Source organism: Lagopus muta, chromosome 2, assembly GCF_023343835.1.
Source record: "Lagopus muta isolate bLagMut1 chromosome 2, bLagMut1 primary, whole genome shotgun sequence".
In the NCBI taxonomy this organism is placed as follows: Eukaryota; Metazoa; Chordata; class Aves; order Galliformes; family Phasianidae; genus Lagopus; species Lagopus muta.
In genome coordinates, this window is record NC_064434.1 from 72766540 (window position 1) to 72789940 (window position 23401).

Sequence of the window (23401 nt, forward strand, 5' to 3'; positions counted from 1 at the left end):
ATTGGAGATGCCCAAAACTGGTCTTATTAGAGAGAGGTTGGGGCAGTGACTTTTCATTCTGGAGGTGAAAGCTCAAACAATTTCTATTTGTAAAAATGTGCTCTCAAATTGCATCTGTGGGGTTATTCACAGTCATTGCTATTCTTAACAGTTCCCTGAGTGATATTTTTTTTTTCCCCGTACCCAAATGGCTGGCACATCTTATAATTCAGGAACTGTTCAAGGAAGGAAAGATAACTGGCATGTTACTAGATTTACAGTAGTAGGTAATGGGCTTGTGCTAAACATCCGACTTCGATTTTTTTGAATGTAAAATTAACTTTGACTGAGAACAGATACTGAAGATGTGGCAATCTTTTATTTACATGACATAGCTCTATCAATTTCTTAAAATCTTTCTTATAATTCTTTCTTTATTGGGATTTTTTTCAGGGTAGCATTTGGGCACCTTAAAAGCTATGGTGAATTTTCACTGCAGTAGTGCTGTGGGATATGAAGAGTTTATGATTCTCATTATCCTTGAGACAGGAGACGCTTAAAAGTACTCAACTATGTCTAACATCTGCTCCTATTGTTGTTAAGTGGTTTATGGTCCCATATAAGAAATCATGGGTCATAAAATGCTCAGCTTTTATGTATATATATGTTAATTCATGTATGGTGTGATAAAGTTAGGAAGGCGATATAAGCATCATAGTTTCTTCTCCAGGATCATAATACAGACTTTGGGCACTGTATGTACACAAGGAACATGTCATTACATCTGCTTTCATTTTAATTTGCTTTGTGTTTAACTTTCTGTGACCACTCTCCTGTCTACTGACTTTGATTCGTCTTTATTCTGTTGCATTTCCTCAGCTTTCTTTCTTGATTATTCTATCTTCGCCCTTCCACTTCCTTTTCTTCAATTTCTCTGCCGGATTTCCCCCAGTACTGTATATTTTTTCCTAAGGGAAATTATGGGGTCATAAAATAGGAGAGGGAAGGGAGGATCACTGCAGGAAAAAAAACACCCTGACAGCATAGGTTTACAGCTATCTGTTACATGCCAAGTACTTGAATTACTAAATGGTAATTGTCATCTGCTAAATGATTTCTTATTTTGCAGTCTTAGGGCCCCTCTATCACAGAACCTGGAAGGAAAACAAGTTTTGGTTTTTCTCCTGTTTTAAGGCTGCAGTGTAGTTGTCAATTAGGATTGGAATCTTCCATGAATATTGTAGGAAATATGACTGGGTGAATCCAGGCAGGCACTTAGCCTATTCCTCTGCTTTCAGGCAGAAACAAGTATACTGTTCTTGACATATTGAACCAACTTGTTCTTGATAAACTCCAAGAAGAAAGCTTCTACATTTACCCTACTGATCTCTTTCACTACTCCGCTTATAGAGTTAAAAAGTGATATAAATCTTTCTCATGCTTTCTCATGCTCGTGACTCTTTGCTAGCTTGAATGCAGAGAACTGATTTGTTCTCTTCTCTGTTGTGACTTCTTAAATGGTTGAGACAAGACTTAGTCTTATTTTGAACTATTGATTAAAGATTTTTATTAGATTCTTGTCCCTTTTATTTCTATATCACTTTCTTGGGTGAGGTTTTCTTATTTGAGTGACCTGAAATTTCCAACATAGAAAATAGATTTGGACCATAATGAGTACACAACTCTATGGCATTGCTCATATTTTGAGAAGTCACATTCTTGAATCATTTAGGCACCTGCTGCTGTAAAACTTTCATAAATGATATCATCAATAGTAATGAAAAAGGAAGGAGCTTCCTGCAGGAAACAGAGCAGGAGAAGCATTATACCAGTGATCCATTGAAGTCCTGAATTCCATGAAGGCTTATCTAAATTTTCATGCTCAGAACTGATTATTCTGTTTCACACATTAAGGCTTTCATGCCTCAACATCTCTGTCTTTTCCAGACATCTTAGGTGATCTGATAAAGATATTGTCTGTCTGTTCCTAGTAAAGCAATATTGTAACTATTTTACCCCCTCCTAAAGGCCTTATGAAACCTCATCTTCATTCCTTTCATCTTTCTTGAGGACAGCGCATGCAGAAACCCGTGCTGAGTTTCCCTTTCATCTTGGTATCTCGTGAGTTTTCTGTTTTATACTGCAGGACGATGTAACTTTTCTTTCAGAGGAGACAATGGAGAAAAGTCTATGATCACTTTGTAATTAATGGCTCAATAATCTTAATATTTCACAGGGTTCAGTCTTGCTGGATTATTCTGAAGGGATATTTACATGCTCTGTTTGGTTTTGTTTGTTTTTTTAATAGCAAGCGCTGTAAAACAGACGTGCAATCATTCAGTGCTAGGAGATGGTCACACCTTTTACAGGAAACCCTAGACTTACATAGGATTAGACCACCTGCTTTTTAAGGATTGAGGTTTCCCCAGGCCGTTCCATGCAAACAGAACACAGAAGAACGCTAGCATGACTTGTACTGTATTCTGTGTGATGAATGCATCCCTTAGATGATGTCACTAATGGAAAATAAACTTAAGGAACTGGGACAATATCCCTTTAGGAGCTGGTCTGCTGGTAGTGGAAAGTACATCATGTCATCTCTGACACTGTTTGTTCAGCTATATGGAGGGAGGTGCTGGAGCAGGGAGGGCTTTACTCAACTTGAGATTTGGGGATCTTGTGGTAAAGCTTCTACTAACTTTCCTTTTGAGGTGGTTTAATGAGACGCTTTCTGTTGTTCCTAGGAATCTGGCTTTGAGATACTGCCTGTGGTTTGACAATTTCTTTTTAATGGCTTTTTTGGAACATGCTAAGCATTTCCTTCACCTTAGACTTCTGGCATTCTTCACCAATACTTTCACTGTGCTTCATTTGGATTGTTACTGTGCTTGAGTCTATTTTAGTGCAATTGAACTGTACATGGTGAACTACCTGCCCTCTTACAGTCACTCTAGTTGTCCCATGTTAGTAACGTGTAACATATTAAAACATGTACCATCTATTGCAGTGGGAAACAAGGGGACAGTTAATGATTCAAACCAGTAAGATGTAACATCTTAGTTGTTCTCAGTTCAGGGAAATATTGTTCTGCACTGAATGAGCAAAAGGTAGAACTGCAGAAATATAATCAATGCCATATGTAGTCACTGGTTTACATCAAACTAGTTTATCAAGGCTGAATGATCTTCTGCTGTTTTGCACCTTTGTGCTCTTTTTTGTGGGAGGGAGCAGAATTAAATATTTAAGAGAATGAGGGCCAACACAGACTGTATCTCAAGCCCAGGAAGAAACCCTGATCCTGAAGTCATTACAGTGCTGTGTGGACACAAGAGATAGGAGGTCATGTTGCAGGATCATGACTTGTTTTTTAAAACATGCATAGCAGACAGATGGGCAGCTCTTCAAGGGGGAAACCTCAGTCTTGCCTGTGGGAATGTTCTGGCAGAGCTCTCCCTAATGCTCTTACCGTGTGCTGTGAGCACAGTAATGTTCCATATAACTACAGAATGAATCACTGCATCCCATTTAGGCTGGAAGTAATGAAACCCCCCAGCTAGCACAGGCAGAGAGGAAAATTACTTTAGGAGAAGGGCTGTAAAGCACTGTCTTAAGAAACAACTCTATTAGGCTGAGATAATTAGAGACAGCGTGTGTGTATATATAAATATATTTATACATGTGCACAAACATGTTGAATGCTTATAACTGAAACAAATTGTCTATGGGTGTGGTTTCCTTCTCTGGGATTTAGAATTTAAAATCTACTTAAAATGAGTTATACTCTTCTTTTCTTAACAGATACAGAAATTATTAAGCTTCCTACTAATGCAATCTTTTTCATAAATTTCCTACATTAAAATTGGATTTTTTTTCTTGTGTTTTCTTATGTAAAGATTGCAGAAAGGCTAGACAAAAAAAAAACACCAAATGTCTTATTCAGACCAGTTGTCTTTCTGGTGCAAGGGCAAATAAGCAGGAATATGCATATTTGAGTCAATGTGATTTTTAAAACTTATTGTCGCAGACTAATTCGTTGGAGTTGGGAAGTGTGAAAAGTTGTGCTAACCTTTGTTAGGAGCTACATATACTATGAAGGTCATGTGTCTCTAACACTTTTTTGGGCCAGATGCACTTTTGAGTGCAAATGAGTAAATCAAATAAATCTTCCTGAAGTTGTGGGAATTATTTTCTGTGCATGTCCCCATGAAAGTTATGTGGTTATTTTGGTGATGTACATTTTAGACTGGTTGTCAGTGTCCAACTAGAAATTTACTATGTATCTTCAGCACGTACAACAAATTGTCTCATGATCTCATGATACAGGATAACTGTATTGGAGAGGGTGGCAACTGGTGCTGTCTCAATTCTCTTTATCCCTGTTATCACAGACACATGTGAAGCTTTTTAGTACAGTGTCTTTCTGCTTTTCCTGTTCTGAAGCATTTTCAAACATAAGTTGTCATTACACCACATGAAAATGCATGTGTGGACTTTCTCAGGAGTGTAGGACAGTTGAGCTCTCAGAGGTATCACTTTTTCTGTTAAAGCACATCCTTCACTGTGCTTGTACAGCAGTGTTTGTACCATGGAGCAGGCATACCCTGTTATTTCTTGGCATTAGCTGCAATTGACTGATAGTTAATTGGGGTTATCTTCTTTTTCTGTCCTTTGATTGCAATTCTTCTTTTAAAGTGCTTGTAAAATTAAGTGGCCTGAGTAAATTGACAGATATATTTTTTTTCTCTGGTATTTTCTTCACAGTCACAGGTCCAAATGCTGGCAGTCTTTACAGTGAGAATATAGTTGGCATAGAATATAAACTATGCTCCCTCTCCTAGTTAGCTCTTCCAAAATGTTTCTGTGACGGCAATGGAGTTTTAATGCACTAAGAGGAAATTTGAGGGTCTGCAAATTTTTTGGCTTCCTGACTTACATCCCCTCCTCTGTAGTCTCTTATCCAATAATGTCAGCTAAGTTTCTCTGGTAGTAATAGATGTAGAAAGGAGGGATTTGTTTGTTTGTCTTTTGTAGAGTCATTCATGGTAAATAAATTCTAAAAAGAAATATCTAGATATCTAGCTTTCTAATTACTTACGGTTTCTGGTATTCAACTTGGTGCCTCCAGTCCTGCCTTCTTTCTCTGAGCAACCTGATACTCTGAGATGCGTCCAGCAGAAAAAGGAATTTGCTTTGTGTAAGTCATTTAATAGCTTTTAAATCCCAATGGATTACAAAGTTGAAGGATCCTGTATGCTGGCTGTATCTTGATCTTCAGAACTTAAACGTGCTTTGAATTGCTTCTTAATAACTATTAATAGAACTGTTAAAATCAAAGTGGTGAGAATTCAGGTTTGGAACAAGTGGTGTCACGATGAGAAGGGAAGGATGAGCTGTTAAATGAAATGTGAATTGTGGAAAGTGTTAAAATTTGCGAGTGAAATTTAGCGGTAGCTTTAATACTTAAGTCAACTGATTGCATCACTGAAACAAATGGTAAATGTTTCCTTAAGTAATATTCCTATAACTATCTTTAAGTAAAGAAAGTGAGCCGACATGGAAGGTACCAGGCTCTGAAGCCACACACAGAAGAGTGCTGTAATGTTCTGCTTTACACTTTCCATGAGACACGAAGGGATAGCAGCATTTCAGAGGTACGAGTGCACTGGGCAAACGATGAAGAACTGCAGTCTAGATAAAAGATCTAAATCTCTTATTGTAGATATAGAAAATAAACCTAGACTTACAAATACAGGTAGTCTAAATAAAGAACTTGTGTAGAGTGCTTCAGCAGAAGTTGATTTGTCTCATGAATGGGGGCATAGTAGGTAACTCCAAGTTCATCATTCAGAATGCTACAGGTTGAATGATCAACCCCAGTGTTGCTAAAAACAAATGTAAATAGCGTACAGATGTAAAATGGCAGCCAAAAAAAAAAAAACAAAAAAGGGACTGATATAAAATTGTTTATTGAAAGCAGCTTGACTGAGCAGTGGTAGCATCTCTGTTTATATCATAGCAATGCTGGGTGTCTTCATAAAATGATTAATATTGAGAAAAAGTGTGGAATGTGCAGATCAGGAGAGAAGAAATGCTGTCCGGTGATTGTCTTGTGACCAAGAGATTCCACTGAGTGCTGGAACATCCAGTGTAAATTTTTAATTTTTCCACCAAGATTCAGTGAGCTTCTGTGACTCAATGCTCTTATTTTTCTGCACTAAATATGAGGAGCAAATTTTCTATTCTGCTGTTGGGTGTGAAGTTGTGCTCATTCTTTCTGTCATGGTGATCTCAAAAGGCTTACTGGGATTATTTGAAATTGGCACTCTGCAGCCTATCCTCCTTTTTGACTGCCTATATCCCCAGTATATTCATTACATCCTGCATTTTGCCTGTAAAATGTCATTACTTCACAAAATGACCACAATTCCCATCACGCTGGGGGAAAATATTGTATTTTGGTCACTTGGTAGGTACCCAGCTGATCCTTTAAGTGGAATAAAGATTAGGAACCTGAAGAAAAAAAAATGCAAAGATGAAGCTTCAGGTGCCAGAACAATGCATGTGTCCTGCAAACTGTTCTGTATCACTGTGGGAGCTCTGAGACAAGCATCCAGCAAGCTGCAAGAATCCTCTGTCTACACTGAATCAAAGAAAACAACAATGAAAATGTTATAGATAGAATGTTACACTTTTAAGAGTAGACCAGTTTTGAATATTCTTTGTGTATCGTAAATACCATAGTAAGTACGAAATCTGACCACTATATCATGATTTAGTTTCAAGGAAGGTTTTTGTGTTTGTTTATTGCTCTTTCCTGTTCTGTTTCTGGGATCAAAAATTAAATAGTCTCATCAGCAGGTGAGAAGAAAGGAGGCCAAACAAAATTTTGCAGTGAAAATGGAGATTTAGGTTATCTTTTAATTTTTAAAGTAATTGCATTAGAAGCTCTTAAATTTGCAAACAGAATGCAGTGCAATATTGCTTCTTTTAATTAAGCAATTATTTGCATCTTCATGAAAATCTACAGGAAGGATCATAAGGAGAATGCAGGAAACTACAGGCCTATCAGCCTGACCGAGGTGCCAGGGAAGCTTATAGAACAGATCATCTTGGGTGAGATCACATGGCATCCTGGCTTGTGTTAGAAACAGTGCAGCCAGCAAGAGCAGGAAAGTGATCATCCCCCTGTAGCTCTGGTGACACTGTACCTTGAGTAGTGTGTTCAGTTTGCGGCATCTCACTGCAAGAAAGACACTGAGGCCCTGGAGCTTGTCCAGAGAAGGGCGAGAAAGCTGATGTAGGAACTAGAGCACAAGTCTTACCACAAGTGTGGCTGAGGGAATTGGGATTGTTTGGTATGGTTAGGGGAGACCTTTATCACTCTCTACGACTCCCTGAAAATGGAAGTTGTAATGAAATGGGAGTTGTCCTTTTCTCCCATGTAAGTAGCAATAGGACTAGAGGGAATGGCCTCAAGTTGTGCCAGGGGAGATTCAGATTGGATGTTAGGAAAAATGTATTTTCTGAAAGAGTGGTCAGGTGCTGGAATGGATTGACCAGGGAGGTGGTTGAGTCACTGTCTCTTGAAGTGTTGTACTAAGGAACGTGATTCAGTAGGGAAATATTGGTGGTAGGTGTATGGTTGAACTAGATGATCTTGGAGGTCTTTTCTAACCTTGGTAATTCTATGAAAATCTGATAAGAATTTTGAACTCAGTGACGTATAAAATGATTGGGTGTTGTACATCCAGATTTCTTAGACAGCTATGGAAGTTTCTGTTCATTGTTTACTCAAATGGCTTAGCAATTGTTTTGGAAAATGTGATGTCAATAAGGTTTTAATTATTTATTTGTTTGTATTTACTTTTACAGACGTTTACAGCTTGGTGCAATTCCCACCTCAGGAAAGCAGGCACACAGATTGAGAACATTGAGGAGGACTTCAGAAATGGCCTCAAACTGATGCTGCTCTTGGAAGTTATTTCAGGTTGGTTTAAGTTTGCCATGTTTGCTTCTCTATTGTTCAGAGATGCAGTCACCAAGGTACACTGAAAATGCTTCTGAATGGGACGGGAATAGCTCATGTTCTAGGCACACAATGAGAGTGAAAAAGGGAAACAAGTTTTTTTATGAGATTTTGGTGGAGAAGGTTTTAAAATGATCATTTTTTGTGAAATGGAGAGTCATATTGTCCAAAATAATTGGTTTTCATGGTCATCTAAGAATGTAAATTCAACCAAACATGTCAATTTATATTCTGAAATTGGCTGATCTACTGCCCTGAATAAGGATTCATGGCAGTTAAGTTAATTAGTTAAAAGCTATCAATCTTGGTCACATTTGAGAGGATGCTATGGCTACTCTGGATAGAGTCCAGGTTTTCTTTACAGTTAGGCAAGTAATGGTGGTGAGAATATCCTTCCCTCTGATTGATAAAGTACTGTAAAGTAGATGGTAACACTGAAATAGAGTTCTAGATACAGTAATCACTTGCATGCTTTCAGTGTTCAAATCACACTCGTTCTTGAGTTCCACTCACTTGAGTGTCTGTAGCCAAGTGTATATAACATGAAGCACATTCATTTTGTTATTCCGTAGGGGAAAGGCTACCGAAACCAGACAGAGGGAAAATGCGCTTCCATAAAATTGCTAATGTCAACAAAGCTCTGGATTACATCGCCAGCAAAGGAGTGAAACTTGTGTCAATTGGTGCAGAAGGTATGTAATAGAGCTTGACGGTGGGCCTAACGTAGGTTTTAAGCACTCACATTGCAGAAGTCTTGATAGAGACCCTGGTTCAAGTTGTGTTAGCTATCTATGTGTGACTCAAACAGACCTTAGTACTGATGGCTGGCTTATATCTCTGAAAGAACAAGAGATGGAAATGTGTGGATACCTGAGGAGAGTAGGGGCATGATTGTGCTCTAAGATTTGTTTCTCTTTGAAGTTAAATTGACTTGTCTGTAATTGTTTCAGTGGGTATTTAAATGACAGTTTGTTCATTTGGAGCTTTACTTTTTTCCTATATGTTATTAAAAATGTTAGAAAGAGAAGGTTGGATTCTGGAGTATGCTTTATTGAATCTAAGATCTTTTTTTACCATTAGGAGCTGGGACTTATTTCCATTTCATTGTGTGCATGGGAGGTATGCTTCTAAGATTCAAATGTAGAGTTAAGGGAGTGATCAAAAGAAATTTTAGCATCCTGAAAGACTGAACATAAGAAGAAAGTGGGGTGGAATTTGTTAAATAAAGTTGTTACTTCGTTGATGTTCTGCTGTGCAAGTATTAAAATAAAAACATGTAGCTAGCTAAATTCTGGTAAATGTAAACTGAGCAAAGGAAGACAGGCTCTGACTGCAAGTGAACCTAGGCCTTCCATGAGATTCAAATGATGTTATAAAAAAATGCAAAGCACAGAATTGCGGGGATTGGAAGGGACCTCAAAAGATTGAGTCCAACTCCCTGCTAAAGGAAGTGCTTTACAGTAGGTCACTCTGATAGGCGTCCAGGTGGGTCTTCAGTGTCTCCATAGGAGAACCCATCACCACTCTTTGCCAGTGCTCTGTCACCCTTACCTTAAGGAAATTCTTTCTCATGTTAGTACAGAACTTCCTATTTTCAAGTTTTAAGCTATTACTCCTTGTTCTATCAGTGTACCACCAAGAAGAGTCTGGCCTCATCCGTTTGCCTCCCACTTCCCTTTAGGTATTTCTAAACATTAATTAGGTCCCCTCTCATTCTTTTTTTTCCCCTTTCCTCATATGGGGGGTGCTCCAGGCCTTTTATCACCTTTGTGGCCCTCTGTTGATCTCCTTCTGGGAGATCCTTGTCTTCTTTGAACTGGGGAACCCAGAATTGGACACAGGAATCCAGATGTGGCCTCATGAAGATAGGGAAGATCACCTGTCGGGCTGCTGGCTGTGTTCTTTATGGCTGTAGAATTATCTGGTCCATGCATCTGTAAAAGCAATGGAAGAATCTACTAGCATTCGATGATTCTACAACAGATTTACCTAGCCCTCCGTAAATATGTTATGGCTTTGGATGCAGTGCTCCAAAGTCCGAAAGAAATGGAGTTTCTCAGGGCAGAGCATTTGGACTGTCTGGACTCACCCTTAATTCGTTGGTGTCTGAAGCGTGTGAGCCATCTGAGTCCAAAATCATGCCATCTATTTTCAGACACATAACAGGAACATTTTTGGGACTATTATCATTAGTGGGTGTTGTAGTTTAAATTCATAGTGGTCAGCCAAGCTCCATGCACCCACACTCTATTGCTTCAACCAATAAGATGGGGAAGAGAATCAACAAGACAAATGTGAGAAAACTCGGTGGGTTGTGATGGCGACTGTTTAACAGACAAAGTAAAAGCTGCATATGCAAGCAGAGCAAAATAAGGAATTTGTTCACTACTTTCCATTGGTAAGCAAATGTTTAGCTATTTCCAGGAAAGCAGAGCATAATAGTTACTTGGGAAGGCAAATGCCGTAATGTCTGAATATCCCTGCTTACTGCTCCTTTCCCTGTAACTTTTATTGTTTGAACATGCCACCATATGGCATGCTGGGATTAGCTGTCCTGGCTGTGTCCCTTGTGTTCTCTGCCAACTTTTTGTGCACCTTCAGCCTCCTTGATGGCAGAGGAGTGTGAGAAACAGAAAAGACCTTGACTCTGTGGGAATCTTTAAGGTCCCTTCCAGCCCAAATCATTCTATGGCTTATGTTATCAATACAATTTTCATTACAAATCTGAAACAAAAGTACCATTCAAGATACTATAAAGAAAATTAACTCTATCCTAATAAAAATAGTACAGTGGGAAAAGAAAGGCAATTCCCAAAATCATTTCAGATCTCAGAAGAGCTCTAATGAATTTCAGAAGTCCTTGTCCCCCTCCATCAATTGTACAGATAGCCAGGGGCAGCTCAGTTAAATGAAGTGGAATGGAAAAAATTGCCTCTCCCCTAACTCTCTGTGGTAAAGGGTGTTTTAAGAATGACACGGCATTAAGCAGAAGGTACTGAAGAGAGAGTTTATGTATAGAAATGAAAATCAAACATACAGGAGCTTGTCTAATCAGTGTGGAAATACTGAGAATACGGAGTATAGAGCAAAAGAATGGTAGTTTCTGTCTTGTTGTGCTGGGACTCCAGCTCTTTCTGACATAAAACAAGAGTGTAAAAGAAGGTGACCTTGTGGTCCTTCTCTGTTCACAGTTTGCCCAGTAAGGTAGTGTTTTCACTCCTGAATTCTTCAGGCAAAGTTGTAGCATATAAACTGAGATGCATCAACTCATATCTGTTGCTGAGTGTAGCAGGCAGACCCTCTGCTCTCCTATATCCATCATTTTGCTTAATTATTGCTTTTGGCGGGGTGCTCAAAATAGAGAGCGGCACGTGAGCACTTCCTGCATCATCTGAAAACAAAGCACCTGTGTTTTCCCAGATTAACCATTAAAAAAGTTTAAGCTAATCCTGCTGCTCCCCTAGGAAACATCTGGTGTGAATTTAGACTGTCGAAATAGGTAATTCTCTCTGGAATGGAGAAGTGACAAGCAGCAGTAACCCATTACAGATACTCTGTAAGGTGGTGTCCATCCATTCTTTAATATTTCTTGCTGCTACGATAAAGGGAAAGATTAAGGGGATGTTCATGGCTGTGCTGCAGGCTCTTATTGCCTGTTTGTGGAATTCTCAATCCGTAACAAGAGAGGATTACAAGTAAAGCTTCATTCATTAATATTTTAAAACTATTTTAAAACCTTGCATGGAAGCACAGGAGAAAAATACAGTGTTACTGTTGTACAGCTTACAAGTAAAGAGAAACCTGTCATTGTAAGACATTGCACTATCTCAAGTATGGCTACTAATGCACATTAGATTACATCTGTGTGGGCAGGAGCAGATAGATTCGTGTGCCTTCCCCTCCTACTCTAAACAGACTGAACACAAAGCTAGCTTTGGCCGAGACAGGCTTAGTGCCCTATTAAGTTTATCGCATCCTTTCTGCTAAAGTCCTCCAAAGCACAGTGCTGTGCTGATGCAGCAATCTAGTCTTGCATTTGACTGGATATAGTTTCATGGTGTAGGACCTCTGGCACCAGTACCTGTTTAAATAGTCCCTACTCCCCTTTGTCTTGCATTCTTGCTCCCACACTTCTCTGCCCTACCCTAGCATTTGGGCTGACAACTGTTTTTGTGGCTGTCCTGGGGATTGGATCAGTAACCTGATCTGGATTTAAAACACATTCCACCTCTTTTTTATTTTGTTAGTTTTTTCAGCATTATTGGCTGGACACTCATTATAGTATGAGGGTGGAAAGTAATACCAGTAAAGAGGCAGAATGCAGATTTCTTGAGCAGTGTGTATTGTTATGAACATCTCAACCTCTTAACATACTGCCCATCAATATGGCATGAGCCATGTGGGCTTGTGTACACCCATCAGTTTTGGCATTCTCTGAGTTACATGGATATCTGGCATACTTTTTAATCTCCAGAGCATGAAAGTTTTATATCTAAACCTGCTGCAGATCAAGTTTTATTATATGAAATACTGAGTGGAGAGAACATAGACCCAAGAGGACCAACTGGCATTTAAAATCGGCCCCCCAAAAAAGATTAAGCTGACCACAAGGTTGAGGGGGATAAAGAAGTAGCTATGAGCCCTAATTATGTTTTGAGATTTTAAGACACTTGAGGTCTTTCAAAGCAAATGAGATAGTAATAGTGCATGGAAGACAGGCAAAGTCAGCTTAGAATTCTGGAAAATGAATGTAGAACCCTAAGAGGAAAACAGAAAAAACTAGCCGTTCATTTATAAAGTCGAGTTATCACACTAACAAAGCATAAATGTGATGGGTAAGATGTCTCCCATCACATTTGTTAATTCCATAGGTTCAAATGACAGCTTCTGTTGCATACTAGTACAAATTAGTGTGTATCTCAAGTCCTAGGGCCACCAGCTGTTTTGTTCTGTGAAAGTTGTCCCTGGATTCAGGCAACTTTAAAGTAGCAAAGTGAGTTCAGTTCCTTCTGGCACCTCTTTTGACATTCCATGTTAGACTGAGGAAATTCTTTCTGTTCCCTCCCCAGGAGAACATCAGTGGGCCCACAGGCAGCCACAGCTGCTCTACTTCTTGCGCGGGCCTGGAGGTGGCTTTCAGGCAAGGGAGCAGCTGGTGCCTTCCATGCCCCACTGCTCATTTGGTGTGACTGGAAAGACAGCCTGCAGCTCCTCTCCTACCTCCTTCCCTTCTAGTGCTGGACTCTCCTTATAGTCCACTGTGTTCTTTCAAGTTTGCAGACTGATTTTATGTTATCAACACACTGAAGTGTTTTGGTGGTGTAATTTTTGTAGTTGAAAAACTGAAGTGGTTTTGCTATTAGTATTACAGACAATGTAGGAGCACTGGATTCTGATTGGCTGAAGGGATGCCCCTGTATCTGTGAGAAGGGTTGGAAAAAATATATTGCTAGCGCCCCGTATACTCTAGCAGTCTTGAAACTAGTTGAAAACCCAAAAGTAATAGAATCATAGAATGTTTGGGTTGGAAGGTACCTTTAAGATCATCTGGTTCCAATCCCCCTGCTATAGGAAGAATCATCTCCCTCAAGTCTCTGGTTATGCTTCACTTGATGCAGCACAGGATACAGTTGGCCTCCTGGGCTGCAAATGCTCGTTGCCAACTCATGTTGAGTCTTTCATCTACCAGCACTCCCAAATCCTCCTTTGGGGCTGCTCTCAAGCCATTCTCCACCCAACCTGTGTCTGCGCTTGAGATTGCCTCAACCCAGATGCAGGACTTTGCACTTGGCTTTGTTGAACTTCATGAGGTTGGTGTGGGCCCACCTCTTATGCCTGTCCAGGTCCCTCTGGATAGCATTGCTTCCCTCTAGCATGTCAACTGCGCCATTCAGCTTAATGTCATCTTGCTGAAGATGCACTCAACCCTGCTGTTGTGAGAAAAAGAGGTTAAAAAAATCTCATTTTATATTTAAGATATTAAACATGAATAGACATCAGTGTTGTAAGACATCTACAGTCTCACGGATATGTTTCTTAACTGCTTGGCAGGAAGCCATATATCTTAGTCTCTGGAGGTGCTGTGTCCATTGAACTGTTCTTCATATCTAGCCTGTGCTGGTACCAAGGGGTAGAATTTTCAAAGGGGCCAAAGCAATATTGGTGGACTTGTGAATATCATTTTATTTATTTATTAAAGAGGTAATCTGAGTTATGGATTTTTAAGTCGTTAAAAAATTTCTGTCTCTCTGACAAATTCTTGTTTTCTACTTGAAATTGCTAATATTCTATAGTTACAATTTGGTGTAAAAGCATTTCTTTTTCCCAGTTCTTTCATATGTGAAAACAGCAAGACTGATAGTATTTAAGCTTTAAATATATATTTCCCCTTAGGCAATATCTATAGAAGTCAATCTGAAAGGTAACTTTCTGAGATATTGCTGGAGAACCGGCTTACAGCAGGGAAGAGATAAAGGGACCATAACCTGAGTAATCTTCAGTCCTACTGTCAGGGTAGCAGAAACACGAGTCTGTTGAAAAATGAATCCAGGTGAACTCTGTGTAGGCAATAAATTATGGTGGAAACATATTTATTAGATACATATGTTTAAGAGAAAAAAAAAATGCATTTAAAAATAATATTTTTTCTTTTCCACCTTAGAAATTGTTGACGGCAATGTGAAAATGACACTGGGTATGATCTGGACCATCATCCTTCGTTTTGCCATTCAAGATATTTCAGTGGAAGGTAAGTGTAATGCTACTATGTTAAACAGGAAATTTGTTTGTTTTGAGAAGAAAAGAATTACTTGAGCTCTTTTTACATCTTCTTATACTCTGGTGTCTGTTACAGAGACCTCTGCCAAAGAAGGGCTGCTGCTGTGGTGTCAAAGAAAAACTGCTCCTTACAGAAATGTGAACATTCAGAACTTCCATCTCAGGTAAATTTTCGTTATTTCAAGAGGTTAGAAGCAATCTTACATGTATTAAGTCAGGTTTTTTTCTCCACAGTTGTGTAGGGATATTTGACAGCAGAATTTCACTCTTCACTGTTAACGTGGCTTTCCTTCAAATTCTTATGATCTGTATTCAGAGTCTTATTTTGGTTAGCCTTCTGTGTTATTTACCCTGGTTTATGTTTATTAATATATGCCCTGGTGATGTTTATTTAAAAAAAAAAAGTCCCTACTCCACACAGAATGAGCATACAATGCTATTAGACTAATGCTATTAGAGTTCCTTGCATATGGGAATATCTAAGTACCACTGCATAATGGTTTAACAAATGATTACTTTCAAGAGAGCCACTGCTAGGTAAGACTGGTCTTGGCAAAAATGTGTTGAGCACACAGATATTTCATTTTGATGAATTCATTATTTTTTAAAACAATAATAAATAAGGAGCCAAGGAAGTTGGTAACTACCCAGCAGTAGCACTTTAAATATGTTCATTTTTATCATCAGGATCATTATGTAAGCTGCAAAAGCTCTGGCCTGTGGTTCTGCACGTTTAGTATGGCCTGCAAGGGGATCTCCAGACCATTCATAGGCTACTTGCTTTTGGGATTTCATTCAGCTGGTTCCTGTAGGTGTGTTGGTGATCTACCTAATAAAAAGATGTGATTTGCCATTTGCACTATTTAACCATGGGATTTTACATTCCCTGAAACCTCTGGAGTACTCACAAGGGCTCTGTATCACAACGATTTGTGTTTTTAGAATTCATTCTTCTTGTGAAGCTCCAAGAGCACATATACTGGAAGAGAAGATACAGTTCACGCATGCATCTGCAGATGAACAAATTTGATGTACAGTCCCTATATTGCCTTGAGAAATCTCAAATTTGCAATGTGTTATTTTCCTTGAAAGGATAGCAGTATATTTTAGTAAAGCTTTATGTGGATGCAGGGAGTAGTATAAATTATAGTACTAGAATCTTAGTTTTTATCAATACATGTGCTGGTTCTGACACATGTTGTGGTGAAATAATGTCGAACAGAAGTACCTTGATTGATATTTGTTTGTTTTTTTTTCTCTAATACAAATGCTTTACAGTAAAAAGTATCTTTCAGAGTAATTGCTTCTAGCTGAAAGGAACCTCTCATAATCTTTCCACATAGATGTTATTCACAGCACTATTCATTTCCTATTCTTTCCTTGAAAGGTAGTGGACATGAAGTCACAATGAAGTGTCAGACCTCAGGCCTGACCTGTCATGTCTGTAAAATGTTTTAAATAAACTAAGATAATTTTTTACTCCATACTTTTTAGGAGCATAGCGTAGTTGTGTCATTAAAATTATCTGCAATAACTGACATAGAAAAAGTCAATTACTTAAACAAATTCAAGTAAATTGAAGGTTTGTTCCCCTCTTACTTTTGCACACACATGCTGTAAGTATAATGGGTGACTGCACTTTCTTGAATGTATACTTTGAGCTATCCTGGAAAGTTGCTTAATTTAAGCAATTAAAATCAGGGTCTATTGTACATAACGTATACTGCCTAGAAAGTGTTATGGAATCGCTAAGTGTGTATAGACAACAGAATAAATCATGCGCTCTGGGAGAAAGTGTACAGTGACGAAAGCTCAGAGGAATGGGAGTTGACAGAACATAATTGTCAGGATTCAAGAGGGGGATTCCTGCTTGATTTTAAGCCTTGAGCAAGGATGAAACTGTAAAGTGCAATGACTATTCATTACTTTTCTTCCATTCTATTTTTTTTTCTGTTGTAAAGCTGGAAAGATGGCCTTGGATTATGTGCACTTATCCACAGACACCGACCTGATCTTATTGACTACTCCAAGCTAAATAAGGTCAACAGTCTGGATGGTAGAGCATGTTGTCCTGCAGTGATTTGGCTCATTTCTGGTTTGCTTGCTATGTTTTCTAAATGACAAGCATACTAATTCTAACTAATTTTCTATACTCGCTCCAAAAAATATTATTTGGAGGAAAGGAGGCTATGACAGTCTCTTGATCTTTTCTTTTCCATTACAATTACTTCAGTACTAATTGCAGAAAATCCATTTCTCAGCAGCCAGGTAGTTTGTCTTTTATGGCATGCTGTAAGGATGTTTAATCAAATACACCGGAATTCTCAATTCACATTTGATGCATAGTACAGGCCATTCTGCTATGTGTACACAGTAAATAACTGTGTAGATTGCAGAGCAATCAAGGACAAGATAATTAATTGTAAGATTGATCAGAACAAACTCTACCCTAAGAATATACAATTGTTAGGATTACATAGAAAATGTCCACCAGTTCTTACTTAATATTTCATTATACTTCTAACTACCCATCCAGAAAGTGCAGAAGAGTTAGATACCATAACATATTTAGGTAGCATCACATGGGGATTACAGACCCATTTTGTTACGTGGAAAAATGTATCTGTTCTAAAAGATACAAACTACTTTGGTTTAAGACTGAATAATGAAAATCAAGTAATCATCTTGGAATTTCTGGGTCATTTCTGGGTATTCCTAAGAATAAAAAATGAAAAGACAGTGTTGACATTTTGTGTTAGATCTCAATAAATTCATATGTTTTTCTTCCTCCAAAATGAACGTATTTTGGATTCTTTTGTAAATAACAGTGAAACAGGAAACTTAATCATGGATTTAATTTGTTGAGTGCCACTTCTAGTTGGTGAAATTGGTAAACCATAGATAATATCTTTCATTCTGTACCCCTCTATGATAGATTCTTTTTACTAGTGGAATCATCTCTTATGAGAAAGCCTTTTGTGAGGCAAAAGATGATAGAAAGAAGTAAGACAACTTGAAAACTTTGTCTGCTTTATTATATGTTAAATTTATCTGGGATCCTCAAATTTTAGTGAAAATTAACTAAACACACAGTGTTTAATTTAGGCAGTTGTTAAGACAACTGCAGACCTGAACGAAAGGACAAACAATAAACTGTCAGTACCAGATTATTCTCTAATTCTATATGCATACTTTCGTGTGGATGGACAGATGCATGGAGTAGCTAAGCTACCTGTCTCTGTATGTGTGCTCAAGCACGGCACAAACAGGTCAGTCTGATCGCGTTTGTGCTAAGAAAAATGGAACACAGTACAAAAAACTTCTTGTCTACATATGAGTGCTAAGAAAAGGGAATAGCGCATAAGGAGATCTGCTTCAGCATTAATATTTCCCTTTTAGAGGCTTCCAAAATAAGAACAGGTCAGGTTTCAAATTGAGGCTGAGCTCTGGCACGTAAAGCACATGCAGAAAAATCCTAAAATAGATTTTGCTTTTCTGACCTGGCTGCATTTGACTGACTACTCCTTTTGGTTACATTAACAGCTGTCTTGGTGCCCTGTTTCTTGGTTTCTTATCTCTTGCATGCTGTCTTTTATTTTTCTCACCAATGTGCTTTGTGTGAATTTATAGCTGGAAAGATGGCCTTGCTTTCAACGCCCTTATTCATAGACACAGGCCCGATCTTCTTGACTATGACAAGTTAGATAAGGTATTTCTCTAGTTGTAGCAGAGACTTTTAGTTACTGTGGCTTATAGTTTTGTTTAAAAGTATGGGTGATTGGAATCTTCAGAATCTGCTGATATTAAATAAAATTATTTCTTTATGGAGCAGCATTTACTCATGGATGTAGTACCAGGCACAATAGGAGGTGCCCATCACCCATCCATAAGCAAAGTGTCTTAATAAAGTTAGTAGGTCTCAGATTTAGTGTATTTCTTCCCATTTAATTTCAGTAAGAATTTTTGTACACACATTTAGTAAATGTTGTATTACACGTAGTGTCTGGTGTAACAGCAGAAATAAGTTAATGGGTTTAAAATATTGTCCAGATTTCTTCTTATGTCAGTGATGCTCAAAACTGCTAAATGATGATGAAGTGAGAACTTACGATTAGAGTCTGTGTTCCACTATAACCAAATTGTGAGGGCGTTATTTCTTATGGTATCTGGCACATATATGTGAAATCTAATAATTACTCCCATTGCTTTATAACTAATCTTATTAAGATCATTTCAAAGTAACAAAAGAAGCATGCTTGAGTGTAGATCCTTTTACAGGGAATGTTTGTATTCAAACAGAAGCCCTGTAAGTTCACTGCAGCAAACTTGTTAACTTTTTTCCAGTCCCCTCCAGCTTCTTCAATTTTGTTTCTCTGCCCTGTCTTTCTGAACTATCTCTGTAGACGTTGACATTGTTCATAGTAGCTGTGATCATTTAGCAGTTTTTGAATACTTGAAAATAATAATAGCATTAATGTCATGAACTGTGATTTCACATAGGATATTTTTGCTCCAAGCTGATATTAGAAGCTTGACTTAATAGCATCCCTCATCTGACATGGTCTTCTGTTGTCAGCAATTGTTGTCTGTAGTGTAAGAAATGAAATATGTGCTGTTTGACTGAATTTTCCTCACTGCTTCCTTTCTTTTTCTTTCAAAAAACAAAATCAAGATCTCTAAACAAGAGAAAACTCTTGATTTTCAACAGCTCTAAGATTCGGCTTACACACATTACTTTCAAATTTGGTTATCCAAGTCAAAACTAGGAGATTTTGCTCTTTTTGGGTAGTTCTGTTTGTGGTTCCCTTTTTCCAAGCATACACTGGACCAGCAGAGAAATTGTTATCTCAATAGAATTTTTATCACTGTAATACAGTGTTTACTAAGTGTCAAAGTGTGATGAACTAATTTTCTGATGAACAGTCTAGTATACCCTACTGGAGCAGAGACCTTGACTGTATGTTTTACTGCAATGCTTCATTCAGAATTAGCTCTTTATGACTATACATTGCATATATTATCTACGTTTCCCTTCAAAATGTATTGGAATGTATATAGAATTAGAGAGTTCTAGTGTCTTATTAATATTCGCCTTTGAAGGAACAGTAATAGATAGATCAAAGGGCCATAAACCCATACTCTGCTTTTTGTAGAACAGTAGCTGTGATTCCCATTAACAATTGGGAAAAACAGAGTAAATTTTAGTGCACCTACTGCAGTAGACTTGCTTCAAAGAAAAACCTGTATTTTTGACTTGTGTTTTCTTTTTCCATATAGGATGACCCCATAGGAAATATCAACCTTGCAATGGAAATTGCTGAAAAACATTTGGATATCCCTAAGATGTTGGATGCAGAAGGTGAGAGCTATAGTGAAGTTTGCATTACTTATAAGAGATCATAAAACTTATGTTGTTTTGTATCTAGTAAATTTTCAACATTCTTTCCCACATAAATGGTCATAGAGAAACTTTTCTGCTTTGCTTTCAAAGTCTTTTCCTTCTTGTTCTACGTATACTGGATAGCTCCATGCACTTTTTCATAATGTCTTTTTCTTCTGCTGTGTTTGTACTTATTATAGCACTTTGGACCAAAAGTTCAGCATGTGGTTCCACTGACAAATGAGGTTCAAATATAGAACGAAAAGATAACCCTTGCCTATAAGAAAGTATAATCTATGATTAATAAAGATAATACAACTGTTAGCAGCTTAAAGCATATTTACATTTCCAAATGAGAAGACCAGGAAGAAATAGAAGTACCTTCGAAAATTTACTACTGATAACATCACTTCTGTGAAAGAGCTTGGTTGAGGCAAGCTTGTTTTCTTCATATTTGGAGTCATATAATGGTTTGGGTTGGAAGGGACCTTTAAGATCATCCAGTTCCCAACCTCCTACTATAGGCAGAGACGCCTCTCTCTAGACCAAGTTGATCAAAACCCCATCCAGCCTGGCTTTGAATGCTTCCAGGAAGAGAGCATCCACAAACCTCTCCGGGCAACCTGTTCCAGTGTCTCACAACCCTTACAGTAAAGAATTTCTACCTAATGTCTAGTCTAAATCTACTCTCTTCCATTTCAAAACCATTTCCTCTCATCCTGTTTCCTCCTTACCTTATAAAGAGTCCCTCCCCAGCTTTCCTGAAGGTAGCGGAAGACTGCTATAAGGTCTCCTTGGAGCCTTCTCTTCTCCAGGCTGAAGAGCCCCAACTCTCTCAGCCTGTCCTTGTAGGGGAGGTGCTCTAGCCCTCTGATCATTTTTGTGGCCCTCCTCTGGATCTGCTTCAACAGCTCCATGTCCTTCTTGTGTTGGGAGCACCAGTTCTGGATGCCCCAGATCTCCACATGGGGTCTCACTCTTGTCTTGATGCAGCCCAGGATACAGTTGGCCTTCTGGGCTGTATACGTGCAGCTCATGTTGAGTTTTTCATCAACTGGCACTCCCAAATCCTTCTCCTCAGGGCTGCTCTCAGGCCGTTCTCTACCCAACCTGTATCTGTGCTTGGGATTGCTCCCACTCAGATGCAGGGCCTTGCACTTGGCTTTGTTGAACTTCATGAGGTTGGCATGGGCCCACCTCTTATGCCTGTCCAGGTCCCTCTGGATAGGATTGCTTCCCTCTAGCATGTCAACTGCACCATTCAGCTTAGTGTCACCTGCAAGTTTGCTGAGGGTGCACTCAATCCCACTGCCTGTGTCACCTACTAACATGTTAAATAACACTGGTCCCAGCACCAATCCCTGAGGAATGCCACTCAACACTGATCTCCAAATTAGACATTGTGCCATTAACCGCAGCTCTCTGAGTGCAACCATCCAGCTAGTTCCTTATCAAGTGAGTGGTCCATCCATCAAGTCCATTTTTGGACTTGACATTTGGACATTTATTTAAATATAAACTTTTTGCAGGAATCAGTTTTAATGAATAGCTTCATTATTTATTTTTTCCAATAATCTTTCAATCTGTCTACAAATAACAAGAAGATACATATTAACGTTTCCTGAATTTCTTCAAGATAACCAGCCTTTTGTACTCCTGGCAAAAAATAGTGCAACAATACTGGAATTTGCTTACACTAGTTCAAAGCATTCTTCTCCAAGAGACTGCTTCTGGTGACTTGACAGTAGAGTGGTGATAGCATGGTAATTATGCAAAACACACAAACTCATCTTGTTGGCTTCCCTTGAAGTCGTTGGCAGGAAAGTTATGCCAATGCAAGATAAGTTTGAAGTCCCAGTTTGTAACATAGTAATTGAATATTTTTCTTACTGTCACCTGCACAATTGGTTTTAATTTGATTGCAATTCTCCTTTGATGCTCCACTTAATTATTTTATTCTGAAACACTGTGCAAAGAATAAATGGACATGATAACTCCTTACTATTGAATATCTACTGTCATTCTCCTTTCACTCATTTTTCGATTGACTTTAGATGCAGGAAAAATTCCTGCCCCTCTTTTCCCCACTCTCACGCCCATCAGAATTCCTATATATTCTAGCCCTTTGTTTTATTCTTGATAGTTATTTGGGGGGGAATTAAATCATGCTTCTTCTTCCAGCACACTCATGAGTATATGTCATCAATTTTTACTGTTGTATTTTCAATGGAAATATGTTTTCTTCTGAACCATGTGAGTGATTCAAACCAGTAAATAGATTGGTCCTGAAGTTAGAAAATTTCTTGTTATTATTAAAATTGTCATCTCGTGTATGGATCTTGACACACTACTATCTTCTCACTTCTACAGTGGCAGAAATCTGTTTGCATAAGCAGTTTGCATAAGCATCATTCAACTATAATTGTAAAACCACTTTTTTCTGACTTTGTCTGTCAAGTAATCAAAAATGTCATTTTTTACTAATGCATTCAGGCCTCAGTCACAGTCTATGCTTTTAATCTTCCCTGTTCTGATAGGGATAAAGCTATCAGTCAACCAAGCCAAACTCTTACGTGATTTATACTGTTAACAAAAGAGACAGACTGGCTCAGGAATAGCAACATGTTTACTATCCAAGCTTTTCTTAGCACAAAATGTATTTCTGAACTGCAAGGATTCTGCAGGTTTCCAGTATGCATCAGTACTTTGTCAGTCACAAGGATCCTTTGCTAATATAGTGCATACTCTTACTTTGTGACTGTCGATGGCTGTATTTCTCGTAGTAGAATTACTGTTTTGATTTAGATGAAGTTGCTCTGGAGTGGCAGCGAAACTGAATCAAGTAGATCTACGAGCCATGCCATCTCTAGAAGTTTCCCCAAAACAGGTACTAGCAATACCTTTCTGAATAGTCTCCATCTTCAGATGCTATACCATTTCCAAGAGCCTAATATGTTTTCCATTTTTGATTCCTAAAGCTTAGGTATCTTCACAATGAAATCAGTAAACTGAGTCAGGATGAAGGATGATATTTTTAATCCTTGTAGCACTGAGCTGGCATCATCAGCATAATCTAATGGAGGTACCTCGTAAGAGTTTCTGAGCAGTAAACCCTTTTCTCTCTACACAGATGTAGTAAACACTGCCAGACCTGATGAAAGAACCATTATGACTTATGTTTCCTGTTACTACCATGCATTTGCTGGTGCTCAGAAGGTGAGGTTGTAGATAGATCAGAT

At 38.4% G+C, this 23401-nt stretch overlaps 1 protein-coding gene across 3 annotated transcripts in view; it reads left to right on the top strand.

Moving 5' to 3' along the window:
* The window catches only part of ACTN2 (actinin alpha 2), a 63740-nt gene that overhangs the window by 14425 nt on the left and 25914 nt on the right, over positions 1-23401 (top strand). For 2 of the 3 annotated variants that reach the window (XM_048935279.1, XM_048935278.1), the window contains exons 2-7: positions 7852-7966; positions 8578-8697; positions 14667-14753; positions 14859-14946; positions 16744-16822; positions 20060-20141. In XM_048935279.1, the coding sequence (XP_048791236.1) occupies positions 7852-7966; positions 8578-8697; positions 14667-14753; positions 14859-14946; positions 16744-16822; positions 20060-20141 (571 nt within the window). Of the gene's footprint in view, positions 1-7851; positions 7967-8577; positions 8698-14666; positions 14754-14858; positions 14947-16743; positions 16823-18412; positions 18492-20059; positions 20142-23292; positions 23379-23401 lie in introns of all 3 variants that reach the window. The other variant, XM_048935280.1, reaches the window with a different exon arrangement.